Below are 17,011 nucleotides of genomic sequence, written 5' to 3'. Positions count from 1 at the left end.
TTTGTGAATATTGTGTAGAACAGACTGGAGTTTGTGATGAGTGATTCCCTGGCTAAAAGAACTTTATTTTTCCATATTTTTGACTTTGAGCTTTGCTTCCGACTTTGGCTTGACTAGACATTATTTCCTTTCTGGTTTTGACCTACGCCTATGTTTTATCTCCAGTTCCTTCTTGTCTTTAAGTCTGCACCTTGGTGGTGGAAGAACAACATGCTGTGTATGTGACTGACTCCCAAACATGTCAATTTGCTCCTATTCCTAAACAAATAAGTGATTTTCACTAATGTAAAATGATGTACAGTTTGCTCTTCAATGCCATATGGATAAATAAAACCTTTTCTGGAAAATGTATCTTGCCTTATTTTTTTGTTATGAAGCATTGACTTCATTAACGAATAATAGTTATTTCTCAAATAACCATTGATTATGAAATTTGCATACCTGGCTTTTACCCTCTGCTAACCCTGCCCATCCCACAATGAGTGGAATACATTCATATTGTGCATCTGCACTCTTTTTATTTCATTTTCTACATTTTTACATGCAAGCTCAATGATATTAAGAAATAATGCATATTTTTAATGTATATACTGTAGGTTTCCTCTCTGACAGAGGCCTGGTGCGGACAAGAACTACAGGCAATTTAAAGAGTTGTGCCATACCCACAGGACAGCCTAGCAAATTTTATGCACTGGCAGTATCACTAGACCTTCAATAGGGGGTGCTATATCTAAACATAAAAGAAAAACCTTGGAGCTAATAAGACATAAACATAGATGGAAGACAAAGAATAGGAGCATTCAAGGAGATGAACTAGTTTTGAGTGGATTATAATGGTGAAATGGTTTTTAAGTGTCCCTGAGGGCTATGCTGGACCGATGATTGTGCCCAAATACTGCACGTGATATGAGCGGTGAGGAAGCAGTGCTAACTATTATGTCTCTTTGCCTCAAAGAACCACAAACTAGCAATACTTAAATGAAATATAAATCATTGTGCTCTCAGATTTCAAATCTTGAGGCACACATTGACTGTGCCATAAAGTGGCGGTGTGGGACTGGCTAGCTCCATTGTTTGACTTGTGACTCTGGGCGCACCTGGAACCTCTGGTTTTGTTTCAGATTTATCCATTCATTTAGAAGAAAAGCAACACCTTGTAAATACTAATACATGAGATGATGGGGAGGGCTCCTCTAAGGTCTGTTTTGTGATTATATATAATTTGTATACATAATTAGCCATGTGGTGTTGCAATACACAGGGATCAGTGTTAAATATCTGGTGACAGTATTAATTATATTCTCATTATGGTCAGATATTGTACCCCTCAACAGAAAATATTGCAAGCTTTTTTATTTATTTATATTTTTAAATTAATGCAGTATGGAAATTTGGCAGTGTTTCATTTGGCTTCTGGACCCATTTTAACCTTTTCAAGTACACTGATGATCCACATACAGCAATGAAAAAGGAAGAATGGGTTTCTCCTTGGTGAACCGAGTGCGGTTGAGAAAATATCAGGCAGCACTGTTAAGTGCAATATGGATTTTTTTCATTTTCCTTTTTTGTTTGTGACTGACCATCAGCTGTGTCAGCAACGATCTTAGAGCAAGCTTGTGTGAAACCTCTGTGCATCACTGCTACAGCTCTGTGATGTCAAAAAAATGTTTGCCTAACCCATCCACACAGCAAATTTCCAGTTAAATATACACCAAACAAGGTCACCACTGAACACACCGTATCTGCAGCGAAAACACGTTGGCACTAGCTGGCAACAACAAGCACCATTAGCCTATGTGTGGCTCCCTGCACCCCTTTATACTGGACAGGTGACCAAACGTTGCCTGTTTGCCTCTCTTGTTGCTTTTCCACTTCCATCTGTTTACTCATCTTTGTCATTTGCTATAACAATACCTGCTATGACAAATATCTGTAAGTGTCATGGTATTAGTGGCACCTCATCCCTAGCTCTACCCATTTTTTATTTTATCGCTGGTCATTTAAACAATTGCTATTAATCATTTTCAATTTAGCTTGGAACTATTTGGGCCAATGACTTTGACTGGTCATTTGCACTCAGGTGTGACAGTTAATAGATATGCAGTCACTTGAGAAGAATAAAATGACACTTGAACACATCAACAAAGGACTGTGACTTTAGTTAGCCCAGCCTACTGTGCTCTTCGGATCATTTGTGAAAGGTCAGTGGTATTGAAAATCTTTTATTTGGAAGATTTGGCTTTGAATCTTAATTTTTTACTTTAGGACTCTAAATTTTGCATTTTGAATTTTGCTGTTTAACACTATTCTTTATTCTTTTCAAACCTTTTATCTGGTTCCTCTTTTTGAGCCTTATTTGTCTTTCAATTTTGAGTAGTTTATCATTAAGTGAAGTATTTGCTTTTCTTTATTACTGTCTCTAATTGAGCATATTGTTCAATACATACAGTATTGAATATTGAATTATTTCATTTATTTCATAAATAAATTTAGTATTACATTGGGAAAGTTTTTTGTTTTGCAGTTTTGCTCTACTCATGTTGGGAGTAGGTGGCACGGTGGCGCAGTGGTAGCATTACTGCCTCGCAGTTAGAAGACCTGGGTTTGCTTCCCGGGTCCTCCCTGCATGGAGTTTGCATGTACTCTGGTTTCCTCCCACAGTCCAAAGACATGCAAGTTAGGTGCATTGGCGATCCTAAATTGTCCCTAGTGTGTGTGTGTGTGTGTGTGTGTGTGCACGCCCTGCAGTGGGCTGGCGCCCTGCCTGGGGTTTGTTTCCTGCCTTGCGCCCTGCATTGGCTGGGTTTGACTCCAGCAGATCCCTGTGACTCTGTAGTTAGGATATAGCAGGTTGGATAATGGATGGATGTTGGGAGTATTGCAACACTAAGAAGAAATTTTGCTACGAAAGAAAACAAATTCTGTTCTATTTACTTCTTTATCATGGTGATCCAAATAGACATAACAATATGTAGAAAGGCTTCATGCATGTTCTGGTTAGAACACCCTGAAGGAAACAATTGAAATTAAGACTGTCATTTCTTGTAAAAAGCAAACTCACACAGGATAGTTAATGGTTCCCTACAATTTTATATTGGAAAAAGTGGACTTTAATGTAATGAATATTAAGGCAGGCTGGCACCATTCAGTTCAGCCTAATTTTAATGTCACTGTGAATCATAGCTCATTAGCCCCAGTAATAGCCCCACCAAACAAATGTTAACTAATTGCTGCAATTAGTTTTTATTAATTTAGTAAGAATTTATTTTGAACTTACTTTGCACTGAGTATTCAGTTTTCCTTGCAGATCGTTGTATTCTTCTCCAGTGACTGAAAAGCCGGCATATTCTGCTGCTAGTGCAATTTACCTACAAAAGAAACATAAAATATATGTAATGGAAGTTAAATTTTGTCACGATCCATAACAATTTAAACCTGAGCCAAGCTTATAAAATGGAGGTTCACAAGAGGAGTACCTGTTCTAACTTAGAATTTTATCTGCTGATACAATGACAGTCGGTCAACAGCAGGAAACACGTGCAAATGGGGAGTCCACTGTAAGAATAACACTAATCTGCATTAAAGTCCTCCTGCATAAAAAATCCATCCATCCATCCATTTTCCAACCCGCTGAATCTGAACACAGGGTCACAGGGGTCTGCTGGAGCCAATCCCAGACAACACAGGGCACAAGGCAGGAACCAATCCTGGGCAGGGTGCCAACCCACCGCAGGACACACACAAACACACCCACACACCAAGCACACACTAGGGCCAATTTAGAATTGCCAATCCACCTAACCTGCATGTCTTTGGACTGTGGGAGGAAACAGGAGCGCCCGGAGGAAACCCACGCAGACACAGGGAGAACATGCAAACTCCATGCAGGGAGGACCCGGGAAGCGAACCCAGGTCCCCAGATCACCCAACTGCGAGGCAGCAGCGCTACCCACTGTGCCACCATGCCGCCCCCGCATAAAAAATCAATAAACTTAAAAGATGTTAGATTTAGGTGTGCTGATTCCTTTTCAAAAAAGTCTTGATTTTTTAAAATGAGCTACGTTTGTTTTATGACACAAGCATTTTTCATCCTCAGAATATAATTTGAAATATATTTTGAGACGAAAAATGGCAGTCTTCTTCATTCTTAATATTAGTTGAAGTGGAAACAACTCAAAATCATTTGCTACACACTTTTTGCTCTCCATTAGTATTTTGTTTCTACTTCAAAATAACCAGCAATTTATATTTCAAAGGTTAGAAAGATGTCTTTTTCTAACCTAGAATAGGAAAAGTTGTTTAAATGGTTTTACAGAATTATGCAAGGTTGGGTTGACTCGTACATGGTCTTGACCAGGGAACAGTTACAGTAAGCAAACATATTTCTTGAAAATACAAAGGCAAAAAACTACCAGGAACTAATTGATGAGAGTCTCTCTTTCTATTTGCGTACATCATGCCTTTAAAAATCCACTCTCTTTACCCTTGTTTGGATTTTGTTCTCCAAGAACATTGGCACAATCTAAGATTCAATGTGGAGAGGTTCCAGCAGGTCATTGCTTAAAAGGAAAGACGTTATAGTGCAGGGGATCTTAACCTGAGGTTCATGCCATGGACCCATGGCTTTCAGGGAGCCGTGAAGGTCAGATAAAATTAACATTTATATTCACTGTACAGCCCGGTACTGTTCATTTTTCTCGTGTGAGCTTGCTCACGTGATTTTTCTCATGCATTACATCTCTCGTTGTTATTTTTCTCGCAAGTATTTATCTCACCTAAGTCTAATGCGTGAGTTACATATTTGAGAGAAAAATAACAGCAAGAAAAATGTTGTGCGAGAAACATCACACAAGAAAAATAGCGGTCACCATACAGCCCTACCCCTTGTTTCTATCAAAAGTCGAAATAGACTGGATGTCAAAGATGATATGTGTGCCACCTTGTCGAAGACCACTCCACAGTTTCATATTCTTATTCAAGGCAAATCAAGAACAACCTTCTCATTGAAATAAAGTAGATAAAGAGAGAGTAGATGTAGTAGTGGTAGTTGTAATGGTAGTAGAAAACGTACTAGTAGTAGATCTGTTTTAATTTGCATAAGAGAATTGTATTTCATAATTAAAATGAGTGTCCATTACTTTTTGCATAAAAAAGGAATTTTTTTTAGATTGTTTACTTTAAAGTTTATTAATACTTTGTGTATGTCATATATGTATGAGACAAGCAAATCTCGATAAATAAAGTACATTATATTCATTGCATGCAAAGTTGTGCGGGTGGAATTGAAGAGTCGCATGCACTACTGATTACATCAACTTCTGTATGGACATTGTAGTTCCAGTAAGAACAGTACGCTGCTTTGCTAACAACAAGCCATGGATTACAAGTGACATCAAGGGCCTTTTGAACCAGAAGAAAAGGGCTTTTAAAGGCGGTGATCAGCATGAGCTCAAGCGCGTGCAGAAGGAACTTAGAGTCCAGCTCAGGATGGTGAAGGAGCAGTACAGGAGAAAGCTGGAGCAGAAGTTGCAGAATAACAGCATGAAGGAAGTGTGGGATGGGATGAAGATCATCACTGGCTGCAGCTCGAAGCGGGGTGCCACCATTGAGAGAGACGTGAAGAGAGCAAACCAAATGAACAACTTCTTTAACAGGTTTGACCACCCTAACCCACTCTCACTCTCACCTTGGAATACTGCACCCTCCACACATCCTTCTGCTGATACCAGCATAGGAGAGACATCCCCACCCACAATTACAACAGCGCAGGTGAGCAGAGAGCTGAGGAGACTTCGTGCCAGCAAAGCAGCGGGTCCAGATGGAGTATCGCCATGACTGCTGAAGGTCTGTGCATCGGAGCTGGGGGTTCCTCTATAGCGCATCTTCAACCTGAGCCTGGAACAGGGGAGAGTCCCAAGGCTTTGGAAAACATCTTGCATCACCCCAGTCCCAAAGGTATCATGTCCAAGTGAGCTGAATGACTTCCGACCTGTTGCTCTGACATCACGTGATGAAGACCATGGAGAGGCTGCTGCTTCACCACCTGAGGCCACAGGTTCAACACGCCCTCGACCCTCTGCAGTTTGCATATCAGGAGAAGGTGGGAGCGGAGGATGCCATTATCTATATGCTACACCGATCCCTCTCCCACTTGGACAGAGGCAGTGGTGCTGTAAGAATTATATTTCTAGACTTCTCTAGCGCCTTCAACACCATCCAACCTCTGCTCCTTAGGGACAAGCTGACAGAGATGGGAGTAGATTCATACCTGGTGGCATGGATCATGGACAATCTTAAAGACAGACCTCAGTATGTGCGTCTTGGGGACTGCACGTCTGACATTGTGGTCAGCAACACAGGAGCGCCACAGGGGACTGTACTTTCTCCGGTCCTGTTCAGCCTATATACATTGGACTCCCAACACAACTCGGAGTCCTGCCACGTGCAAAAGTTCGCTGACAACACTGCTATCGTGGGCTGCATCAGGAGTGGGCAGGAGGAGGAGTATAGGGACCTAATCAAGGACTTTGTTAAATGGTGCAACTCAAACCACCTACACCTGAACACCAGCAAAACCAAGGAGCTGGTGGTGGATTTTAGGAGGCCCAGACCCCTCATGGACCCCGTGATCATCAGAGGTGACTGTGTGCAGATGGTGCAGACCTATAAATACCTGGGAGTGCAGCTGGATGATAAATTAGACTGGACTGCCAATACTGATGCTCTGTGTAAGAAAGGACAGAGCCGGTTATACTTCCTTAGAAGGCTGGCGTCCTTCAACATCTGCAATAAGATGCTGCTGATGTTCTATCAGACGGTTGTGGCGAGCGCCCTCTTCTACGCGGTGGTGTGCTGGGGAGGCAGCATTAAGAAGAAAGACGCCTCACGCCTTGACAAACTGGTGAGGATGGCAGGCTCTATTGTTGGCATGGAGCTGGACAGTTTGACATCTGTGGCAGAGCGACGGGCGTTCAGCAGGCTCCTATCAATTATGGAGAATCCACTGCATCCACTAAACAATGTCATCTCCAGACAGAAGAGCAGCTTCAGCGACAGACTGCTGTCACTGTCCACTGACAGACTGAGAAGATCGTTCCTCCCCTAAACTATGAACAACCTTCTCAATGTTCTCACTATGTGATCCCTGCAGGATATCCCAGTCTGTAGTTCCAAACCATTCTCTCAGAGCCTTCTCTGCCTCAGGGGACCACTACCTGAATGAGCGTGTGGTTGTAGGTAGGACCCTCACTCTTGGTTTGTAGTGAGGCTGAAGCAGAACCAGGTTATGATCTGCTTTCCCAAGCGCAGGCAGCGGGGTGGCGCTGTATGTGTCTTTAACGTTTGCATACAGTAAATCAATAGTCTTATTTCCCCGGGTGTTACAGTCCACATACTGGGAGAAGGCAGGTAATGTTTTGTCCAGCGTCACATGGTTAAAGTCTCCAGCGATTAGCACAAGCGCCTCAGGGTGCTGTGTTTGTAACTTAGCAACAGCAGAATGGATGATGTCACTCGCTGTCTCCCCATCTGCCCGAGGAGGGATGTAAACAATAACAACAATGACGTGTCCAAACTCTCTGGGCAAGTAATAATTACATAAGTAATGTAAAATTTCTTCATGTCTAAACAGTTAATTTTAAAAATTTATCATGTTTTTCTCTAAAATAGTGTCTTTTGTTTTAAACTTTCATCTCTCAAAAACTGGATTTGGCACCCTCAAATCTGTAAAGAACACCTAGCATTTTTGGCCAATGTATTTAGTCAACATGTTTCTCGGTAAACTAACATTTTAATTTTAGAAGCACTCAAATGACAGGCGAAAAGTACATTCTGTTTTTATCACATCCATCCGTCTGTCTGAATGAAACAACTTGGGCTGGTTAATTGAAGTATGGCACACTTATAAAGTTCCATTTTTATTCCAATACCTCAAATAAAACACACCATACACATTTTCTGAAATTTCAAAAATTCTCATTTAATGTACTAACTGCACAAGATGGCAGCAACTTTGAGTGGAAGATGTTGCCAAGTCACAAATTTCAAGCCAAGAGTCAGAACCAAAAAATTCAAAGTTAGACAAACTAGGCTAAGGACATGTGACAAGAATCATAGTCAGGGATGATGCGGACAAATTATGAATCATACGCAAAAACTAGGTCTAAACTAAGATTTGTAATTTTAGGGCAGTGGTTCTCAAACTGTTGGGTGGGCCCCCTTAGCGGGGCACGAAATAACAAAAAGGGGGGCACAAAGATATGAAGAAAAAAAAACAAGAATCAAAAATATGAAAAATAAATCTATTGAAACCAAAACAAATTAACTTAAACTACATTCTGATACTAGAAAAATAAATATGGAGTTAGATAAATGTCGATAAAAGTTAAGTATCCATCCATCCATCCTCTTCCGCTTATCCGAGGTCGGGTCGCGGGGGCAGCAGCTTGAGCAGAGATGCCCAGACTTCCCTCTCCCTGGCCACTTCTTCTAGCTCTTCCGGGAGAATCCCGAGGCGTTCCCAGGCCAGCCGGGAGACATAGTCCCTTCAGCATGTCCTGGGCCTTCCCCGGGGCCTCCTCCCGGTTGGACGTGCCCGGAACACTTCACCAGGGAGGCGTCCAGGAGGCATCCTGATCAGATGCCCGAGCCACCTCATCTGACTCCTCTCGATGCGGAGGAGCAGTGGCTCTACTCTGAGCCCCTCCTGGATGACTGAGCTTCTCACCCTATCTTTAATGGAGAGCCCAGACACCCTGCGGAGAAAACTCTTTTTTTTTATTTTAAATAGGTATAATAAAATATGCATCTATGATATATCATTAATTAAAAAAGAACAAGTTGGTATTAGTGGGCTCCTTTCAAAAAACCTTAGGGGGGCGCGATTACAACTGTTATGAAAACTCGGGTCGCAAATACTTAAAGGTTGAGAAACGCTGTTTTAGGGTAACATAGCATTCATCTAAAAGAAATAGCATAAAGGCTTAATAAATATCAGAAACCTGTTCAGACACACCAGGAAACCAGATAAAGGTCAAGTGAACAAAATGCACACTGAAATACAAGAATTGGTTTAGGAAAAATACTGAGATGGTCACGTAAATAAAGAATGTACCAGAAGAAAGGTTGATGTAATATACAAAATGAACTGAAGGATGACTAAGAGATGACTAAGCAGATGTCCTATAAACAAGAATGGACAGTTGTTCTATGCACAGAAATTTCAAGGGTGGCGGCGCAACTCAAAGGTATAAAAAGAACCAGAATATAATATAGCAGACTTTTATTTTATAAAAGTCATTTGGGTGTAAACCATAGAACCAACCAGAGTAAAATGCATGCATTGATTGACACTGTATGTAAATTCAATAGTTTATAAAATGAACCTCTATTCTTTGTTTCTCTGATCATTCTGACCAGGCTGTAACGGACTGCTTCTGAAGAATGCTCCCTCTAAGGGAGTAATTAAAAGATACAATGAACAGCTTATCTCCTGCCTGATTACTGAATTGTTCTGTTAGAGGATGTTTCTTTCTTTAACCCTTTAACCGCCAACTCCCTAAATATTCCCCACGCCAGGCGAAATCTGAACAATTTTTGTTTTTTTACTTTTTTACATTTTTTTTACATTTTTTACATTTATTCAAGCAGTATTGACCACTAAATGTTGTGCAAGTTGCCAGTGTATACACGAAATCTTTAAATGTAACCTGAATTCTCAGCTAAGCAAAACATCTTGATACCAAACCGTGCCCTTTTCAATGGTAGATACTGTCGAAACTGTAAGCGGCCCTTCCACGACAATAAACTTTCATCAATTGCAACTGACGGTCCTGGCATGTAGGGCAACTGAAATGCTTCAAATAAATGATCAATCAAAGGACGTAGCTTGAACAAGTGGTCGCGGTTTGGATCTTTCTTATCTGGCTCGTTTCTGTTGTCATTCAAATGAAAGAATTTCAGCAGCAAAGAGAATCGGTTACGTGTCATGACAGCTGCAAAAATAGGTGTTGCATACATAGGATCTGTAGACCAGTACATCTCAATATCTGGTTTTCTGATTATTCCCATCAACATCAAAATCCCAATGAATTTTTTCATTTCGTTTTCATCAGTGTCAAACCAAGCACGAACACGGGAATGTGGAGGTAAATTGGGATTTTTCTCAATAAACTGTGCTGCATACAGATTTGTCTGATGAACAAAATGTCTAATCAAATCAGGTGACACAAACAGCTCATAAAACTGCTCAGCAGTGTAATTGTTTACATCAACAATAAAGCCACACGTTCCCTCAAACGAATGCAGAAAAGGTAGTTCACCACGGGCAGCAGCCCAGCTGAGATGCTGGGGATACACCCACTCAGCGCCGTCATCCGATGCGTCTTCATTCACAATATCATGCAGCGCACGTTGCTGCTCATCACTGTCACTAAAATCTTCTTCAGAACTGCTACAATCATGATCAGAACTGTCCAAAATCGCCTGCAAAGCCTCACTTGAAGTCAGTTTACGTTTCGCCATATTCACAGCTGTTACATGCGAATCACGTCACATGACCGGCCAAAACAACCACAGACTTGTCGAAATACAACGTAGTAATAATACCCACGCCAAACCGTCAGTTATACTACTTGCCAGGCATTCATATAACCACAGGCAAATGTGCCGGATAATTCCGGCAGTATGGCGTTAGCATTAAAACAACGGTGCCGGATATATCCGGCAGAGGGCGGTGAAGGGGTTAATAAGATGTAAAATTTTCCACCACAGGAGAATCCAATATCTTAGCCAGCCAGGAAGAGCCCGGGTTGAGCTTTATACCTTCAACCCAGAGATGTCATGTAACGTATACATCTGGTTGACCTTGCCTGGCAACAATAACTCTCAATGTGGCAGCACCCACGAGAAAAACAACATAGCATTGTTCGTGAACATTTTTTTTTATTTTCAATGCCATTAAAAAACTATCAAGCACAAAAATAAATGTGGCCATGAGATTCCTTGAGTTCTAAAATCCCTAAATTGAAGTCTCAGTGATTTTAGAGGTCAAGGAGAAATTATAAAAAAATCAGAAACAAAAACTTGATCCAGAAATTTTAAAAAGTATTGGGAAGTTTTCAAAATTGTCTATACTACAAAATAATTGATCGATTTTCTCTTTCAAATTTACCCAGCATATTTTGTATATTTTCCTCTCACTTCACAGTAGCAAAATAGATTGCAAACCCAATTGAATTTATCAAAGCACCAGTAGAGCCGCATGTGTAACAGAGAACATGTAGTCACATCATTAGCCTGCATGCACATCTGCAACACCAATTCATTTATCCTACTGCTTGAAGTCATACCAGGTAAGGTAAAGAATTTTCATAACTGTAGAAGTAAAAAAATGGAAGCAAGGAAAGTAAAACATCATTTATCCATTAAGAAAATTAACTTTACTGATTCACTTTAAACATAAAGGTGGAAAGGTTTCCAATTCTGGCTTATTTCCTTTTTTGTACCCAGTGATGCGAGACTAGGCGCCAGCCCCCCGCCCTCTGTACAGCTACTTAGTAATGCATAAACTTATCAACTTGGCACATGACATCTAAATATCAGGGACAGGCATACCGAGGACCCTCAGATATCATTCTTGGACAACCTTCAAGACATGGCTAATCTTTGAAAAATCAGCTCAGTACATGTAAGTGCAAAGGTTTTAACGCATGAACTGTAACAAGTATTTTAACTATGAAAAAATGATAGATGGGAAGATAATAATTCTGAACCTGATTTAAGTGTGCATATTGACAGACCTTAATTCTTCTTGAGGTATCAATGATGCAGAATGCATGTTAATCTGTAACATTAAAAATGTAATAAATATCCGTAATCATGCTACAAAAGGGATAGAAGCATGTCAGCTGAACGAGATGCCTTACAGAAAAAGGAAATCACATTATGCCTAGACTAATGGATATGCGCTGCTGAATCCCCTCCATTGGGAATGGAAAAGATTAGATTTAACATCAAATATTCAGAATGCCTGAAAGTATCCACAAACTGAATCCTACACATTTCTTATGAACCAGAAGTGAAACACTCATTGAGAAAGCAGTGAAAGCTAAGAAAGAAATACACTGCTGGAGGAATGTGAGGGTTGTAGCTTCAAAGAAACTGGAGTCTGGAAACTGTCAACGTGATGCTCATTCAAGTACCCACTGGGTAAGCTGCCAGGATCTCTTAGTGACAATTACACCCAACAATCTACTTGACTGCTTGGTCTCTTAAGTGCTTTAATGCTTTATAATAAATTATTACAGCGATGAAGGCTGCAGATATACTGTATGTCCCTCACTTCAAAAGCTTCAAAGGTTGTTTGATAAGATGAGACCAGGCTGATATGCAAAAGCAAATGGCCTGCTATCTGACTCATTTTTTGTAAAGTATATAAACATCAATGATTATAAAAGAACAAGGCACTGATGAATTGTGTGGGATATATCTTCCCAATGCAAAAGCCCTTTAATCTAACATTTCTAAAATACTTCTGCTTGGCATTTTAAAATAAGCTCACTTAGCTTATACCTGAAAATAAAAGCCAACCCACAACATTTTAAAGCTACACCACTGTCTAAAGTCAGTGTTGCTCCTGCAGTGGGAGGTTGCAGACAAGTATTTCTAACATTCTTTCAGGTCCTATCAAGAGATGTCAGCTTAGCTTCCTCACAAGATACCAAATGGGAACCTAAAACTCAACCTGCTTAATCCAATTCAGGGCTATGTGTGGCCAGAGCTTAACCTGGCAGCATCTGATGCAAGGTGGAATCCAGCAATGAACAATTTATTGCAGTGAACTTTCACATTCACACCCACAGTCCCTCATACAGGGCCAATTTAGATTGTCCAACTAAACTAACCTGAACACATCCATGCTCAACATGGTAACTGAGCCAGAATTTGAACCTGAGATAACAGCAGACGCAAAGAAAATTCAGTGCCAGCCATATTTAAGTTTAAAAATAACATTTTCAGACTTGCTAATTTGAACTTTTAGCCATGGGGGCTGGAACCTCAGTAGCACTGGGCACAAGATGGTAAACAGCCCTAGAAGGGGTGCCCGGACATTGCAGGCCCCATGCACACCCCCAGCCTGCACCTTTAAGCCACTTTAACACATATGTTTTTGCCTATTTTGGGTATCTTACACATATAGGCTCTAATTTTATTTTTTTTATGTTCTAAAATTGATTTTGTGATACTGTGTTTTTCTTTTTTATTTTACGCAATGACTTTGGATTTGGCCTCATGAATGCGGTTGTCACACTTTTTACATATAGAGATGGTCGATTCATGAAAGATTGATTCTTTTTGAACAACTTTTTTCAGTGAATCACATGAATCGAGCACAAATGCATCAGTTCACTGGAGCTCAGAGGGACTAATGCTAACGTCCATGTGAATCCTGCATGACATCATCCTTATCTTCACTTCCACTGCCTGCTGATTGATGTGTGAAAGGCTTGTGCAATAACCACCTGACTCATGAGCCGCAACTCATTTGATTTGTGATCTAGTCACAACCTAAAAATCAGTCTAACAATTCTTGTTTATTTAATTTGTGAACGAGTCTCTATCCGAGAATCAGTCTACGAATCTCTCTCATTTGACTCAAGAACAAGTCATTACAAGTTCTCATTCACTTGTGATTCAGTAATGTAATGTCCTATTTTAAACTTGCAACTTAAATTTGTTTTGCTGTACTGGTATATGAATTATCATAATTGTAATTATATAATTGATTACATATGCATATAGAAATATATATTTATTACATATATTTTAACGAAAGACCTATGTGTGTATGGAGCGGGCCACTCTGCTCACGTTCAACCACAGCCACTAGATGGCGCACACATGCACTTTTACATTTTTTCAGCACTTGCATGCACTTCACTTCTCACTAGGAAAGATTTGTGTGCTGCAAATGCTGCTGCACAACAACGATGTCATGCTAAATACACAGTCTAATGATTCTGAGACACTGTATTTATGCAGCAGGCAGCATATAATGCTTGTTCATGCTAGTTTTTCTATTTGTCTATTTTGCTAAATGATTTCCTAATGCTATTTTTTCTGATGCTATTTTGAGTATTTCCATTTTTGTATACATTGGCAGTAGTACTCGGGTGTTGTACCATGTTAGCCATTATGAATGTAGTGAGAAGTCAAGAAAAATGACACCTTTTATTGGCTAACTAAAAAGATTATAATATGCAAGCTTTTGAGGCAACTCAGGCCCCTTCTTCAGGCAAGATGTAATACAGAAAGTGGAGTTCCCTGTGTTTATATACACACTAGGACAAGAAACAACATTGGAAAACCTTTAAGTGAGACATCTTAAATGTAAAAAATTAATAGACCTCTTCAGGCTAAGATTCATTTAGCAAGAGAGGAGAACAATGTATAGTCAAGATCTTTTGATAAGACAACAAAGTCTTTTTAATGAGTTTTTCAATACAATATGGGTCTGTAGTCAGGTTGTCTGTGTCAGTCTGAGAGATGCAAACAATCCTCATACCTGGCCATAAAACTCTTGTCTCTATTCAAACCATGTTGCAATGTATTAAATTTTAGCATGAGTTTGACTTCCCATTCTTTTCTCTATTGCTGTGTTCTGAAGTTGCCCATAAGCACTGTGACTTTAAAATCCCTCTCACAGTGTCCATGGCTGTTGAAGTGGGCCGCTACAGGAACATCTGTGTTGCCACGTTTAATGTGGAACCTGTGTAAATTCATTCTCAGGCGGAGTGTTTGTCCAGTTTCTCCCACATAGAGTGCAGTGTCAGGAAATTTCATGCAGAGAATGAGGTAGACTACATTGGATGATCTGCAGGAAAACGATCCCTTTATGTAATATTCTAGTCGGCAGTGTGGTATAACTACACGGTCTGTATTATAAATGTGAGCACACATTTTACATCTTTTCTGTAGGCAGGGAGGTTCGGACAATTATTTGCTGCAGGTTTGGTGATTGTCTTTATGCCAGGAGGGGAGGTTCAGGAAATGCATTTTTCAGTGTTTGGTCATTGTTTAGCATTGGCTGAAGTTCTTTTATAATTTTTCGAAGTGCTTCAAGATGTGGGTTGTAGATGACAACAAGGGGAATGTGGTTCTTGTTTTTATATTCCAGAAGGTTGTCTCTGGTTATGGTAGTAGCTCTTCTTATTTGAGTTTCTGTTGTTTTGGAGGTATAACCTTGTCTGATGAAATCTTGTCTAAGCTCCTGCAGTTGTTTATCCCGGTCTGTCGGGGTTGTAACGTATTACTTGGCTAAAAATAATGGAGCACCTTATAGTGAGATGCAGCCCATTGCAGTCCCCATTTGTTGCAAGTAGAAATCTTGTCCAAAAGAGAATAAATTATGTGTCAGAGTGAATTTTATCATTTGTATAACTGACTCTGTGGGTAAATCATGTTGTTTGAGGTACGTTTCACATGCCAATATGCCATCGTCATGGGGGATGTTTGTGTAAAGTGCCTCAACATCCATTGTGGCCAGTAAGGTTCCCTCAGGTAAGGGGCCTATAGCTGACAGTTTTTTGCAAAGAAATCAGTGGTGTCCTGGATGTAGCTGAGGGGTTTAAGGATGTGCTCCACCCAACCTGAAACATTTTCTGTGAGGGAGCCAATTCCTGAGATTATAGGCCTTCCTGAGTTCCCTTCTTTGTGGATTTTAGGAAGCATGTAGAAGGAACCCATTTTGGGGTTCTCAGGAATTAAACTGTTTACATGATCCCTGATGTCAAGAGGAAAGCTACTTACTATCTTTTTTAGTTCCTTCTTGTAGAGATCTGTGAGGTCTTCCTGTAGTTTGTAATAATCCAGTGGCAGCAATTATTCATTATTCTTTCATTCCTTTTTACCACCAGACTTTATAGAATTTTCAAAGCATAAATTGCTAACTTGCACATTTTTAATTTTTTGATGTATTTACAAAATAACTGCATTTGTAGTGTGTTCAGGTAAATGTTTGCATTGCTCCTTTTTATTGAATCTAGTAGATGGATTTATCATAATTCTTAAATATCCACCATGTGTGCTAATTTTTATGTTTCTCTCTTGACACTGATTGTCACTTTTTAAAATCTAACACCTCAACTTATTGCACTTGCAAAAAAAAAGAAGAAGAATCTGAATTCCAAACAAACCCTTCAAACATACAAAAATGTGGAACTGAAGTGCAGGGGCGTCATGCATAACGCCGTGTGTAGAATTGACACTAAAACATGGCGTAAAGACAAAAGCGGAAATGTGCATACGCACAAAAAAATCCAGATGCATAAATCTGTGCGTTTGCCAACTTCCATGTTTTTCGACTCCATAAATCCTGGTAAGCGTGAAAAGTAACGCTCATGCACACGCCTGGTGTCACATAAATAGCCCTTAAGCTCAGTGTTCTGTGAAAAAGCAATGGCAAAAGCACAGGGTGAAATAAAAGAATTTCAGCAAATACCAAGTGGAGGCAAGGAAAAAACTTACTATTTGTTAGTTTAAACAGTGATATAAGCAACAAAAGGAAGTTGATCGAGTGACATAGAGTGTCGGAGAAACTTGAAAGCTCAAGTTCACAAAGTTGCACAGTGCTCAAAATAAAAAAGAAGTTGTCAGATATCAAAGTCGCTGTGAAAAGGTGAGTCGTAGCCCACCATCTGAATGTCATATGAAAGCTTATTAGGGTACAGAGAAAATAAAAAAAAAACAGGGACACAGTGGGAAAAAAGCATAAAATATCAACTTTAATCTCGAAATTTCCACTTTAATCTTGTAGTTTATTTTGGCATTAAAGTAGAACATCATAAACTTCATCTTAACCTTTTAACCGCCAACTCCCTAAATATTCCCTATGCCAGGAGAAATCTGAACAATTTTCGTTTTTTTACTTTACATTTATTCAAGCAGTATTTACCTGCTGAAATACCTGCTGAAATGTTTCAAATAAATGGTCAATCAAAGGACGTAGCTTGAA

General features: G+C 39.9%; 1 protein-coding gene across 1 annotated transcript in view; it reads right to left on the bottom strand.

The window, feature by feature from the left end:
* Nucleotides 1-17,011, bottom strand: part of LOC114661320 (interleukin-17 receptor D-like) — a 78,763-nt gene that overhangs the window by 52,020 nt on the left and 9,732 nt on the right. Inside the window, exon 2 of the mRNA XM_051933981.1 lies at nucleotides 3,278-3,368. Within this exon, the coding sequence (XP_051789941.1) occupies nucleotides 3,278-3,368 (91 nt within the window). The remainder of the gene's footprint in view (nucleotides 1-3,277; nucleotides 3,369-17,011) is intronic.

This window comes from Erpetoichthys calabaricus, chromosome 11, assembly GCF_900747795.2.
Source record: "Erpetoichthys calabaricus chromosome 11, fErpCal1.3, whole genome shotgun sequence".
Taxonomy (NCBI): Eukaryota; Metazoa; Chordata; class Cladistia; order Polypteriformes; family Polypteridae; genus Erpetoichthys; species Erpetoichthys calabaricus.
This window is presented reverse-complemented; position numbering and strand designations above follow the sequence as displayed.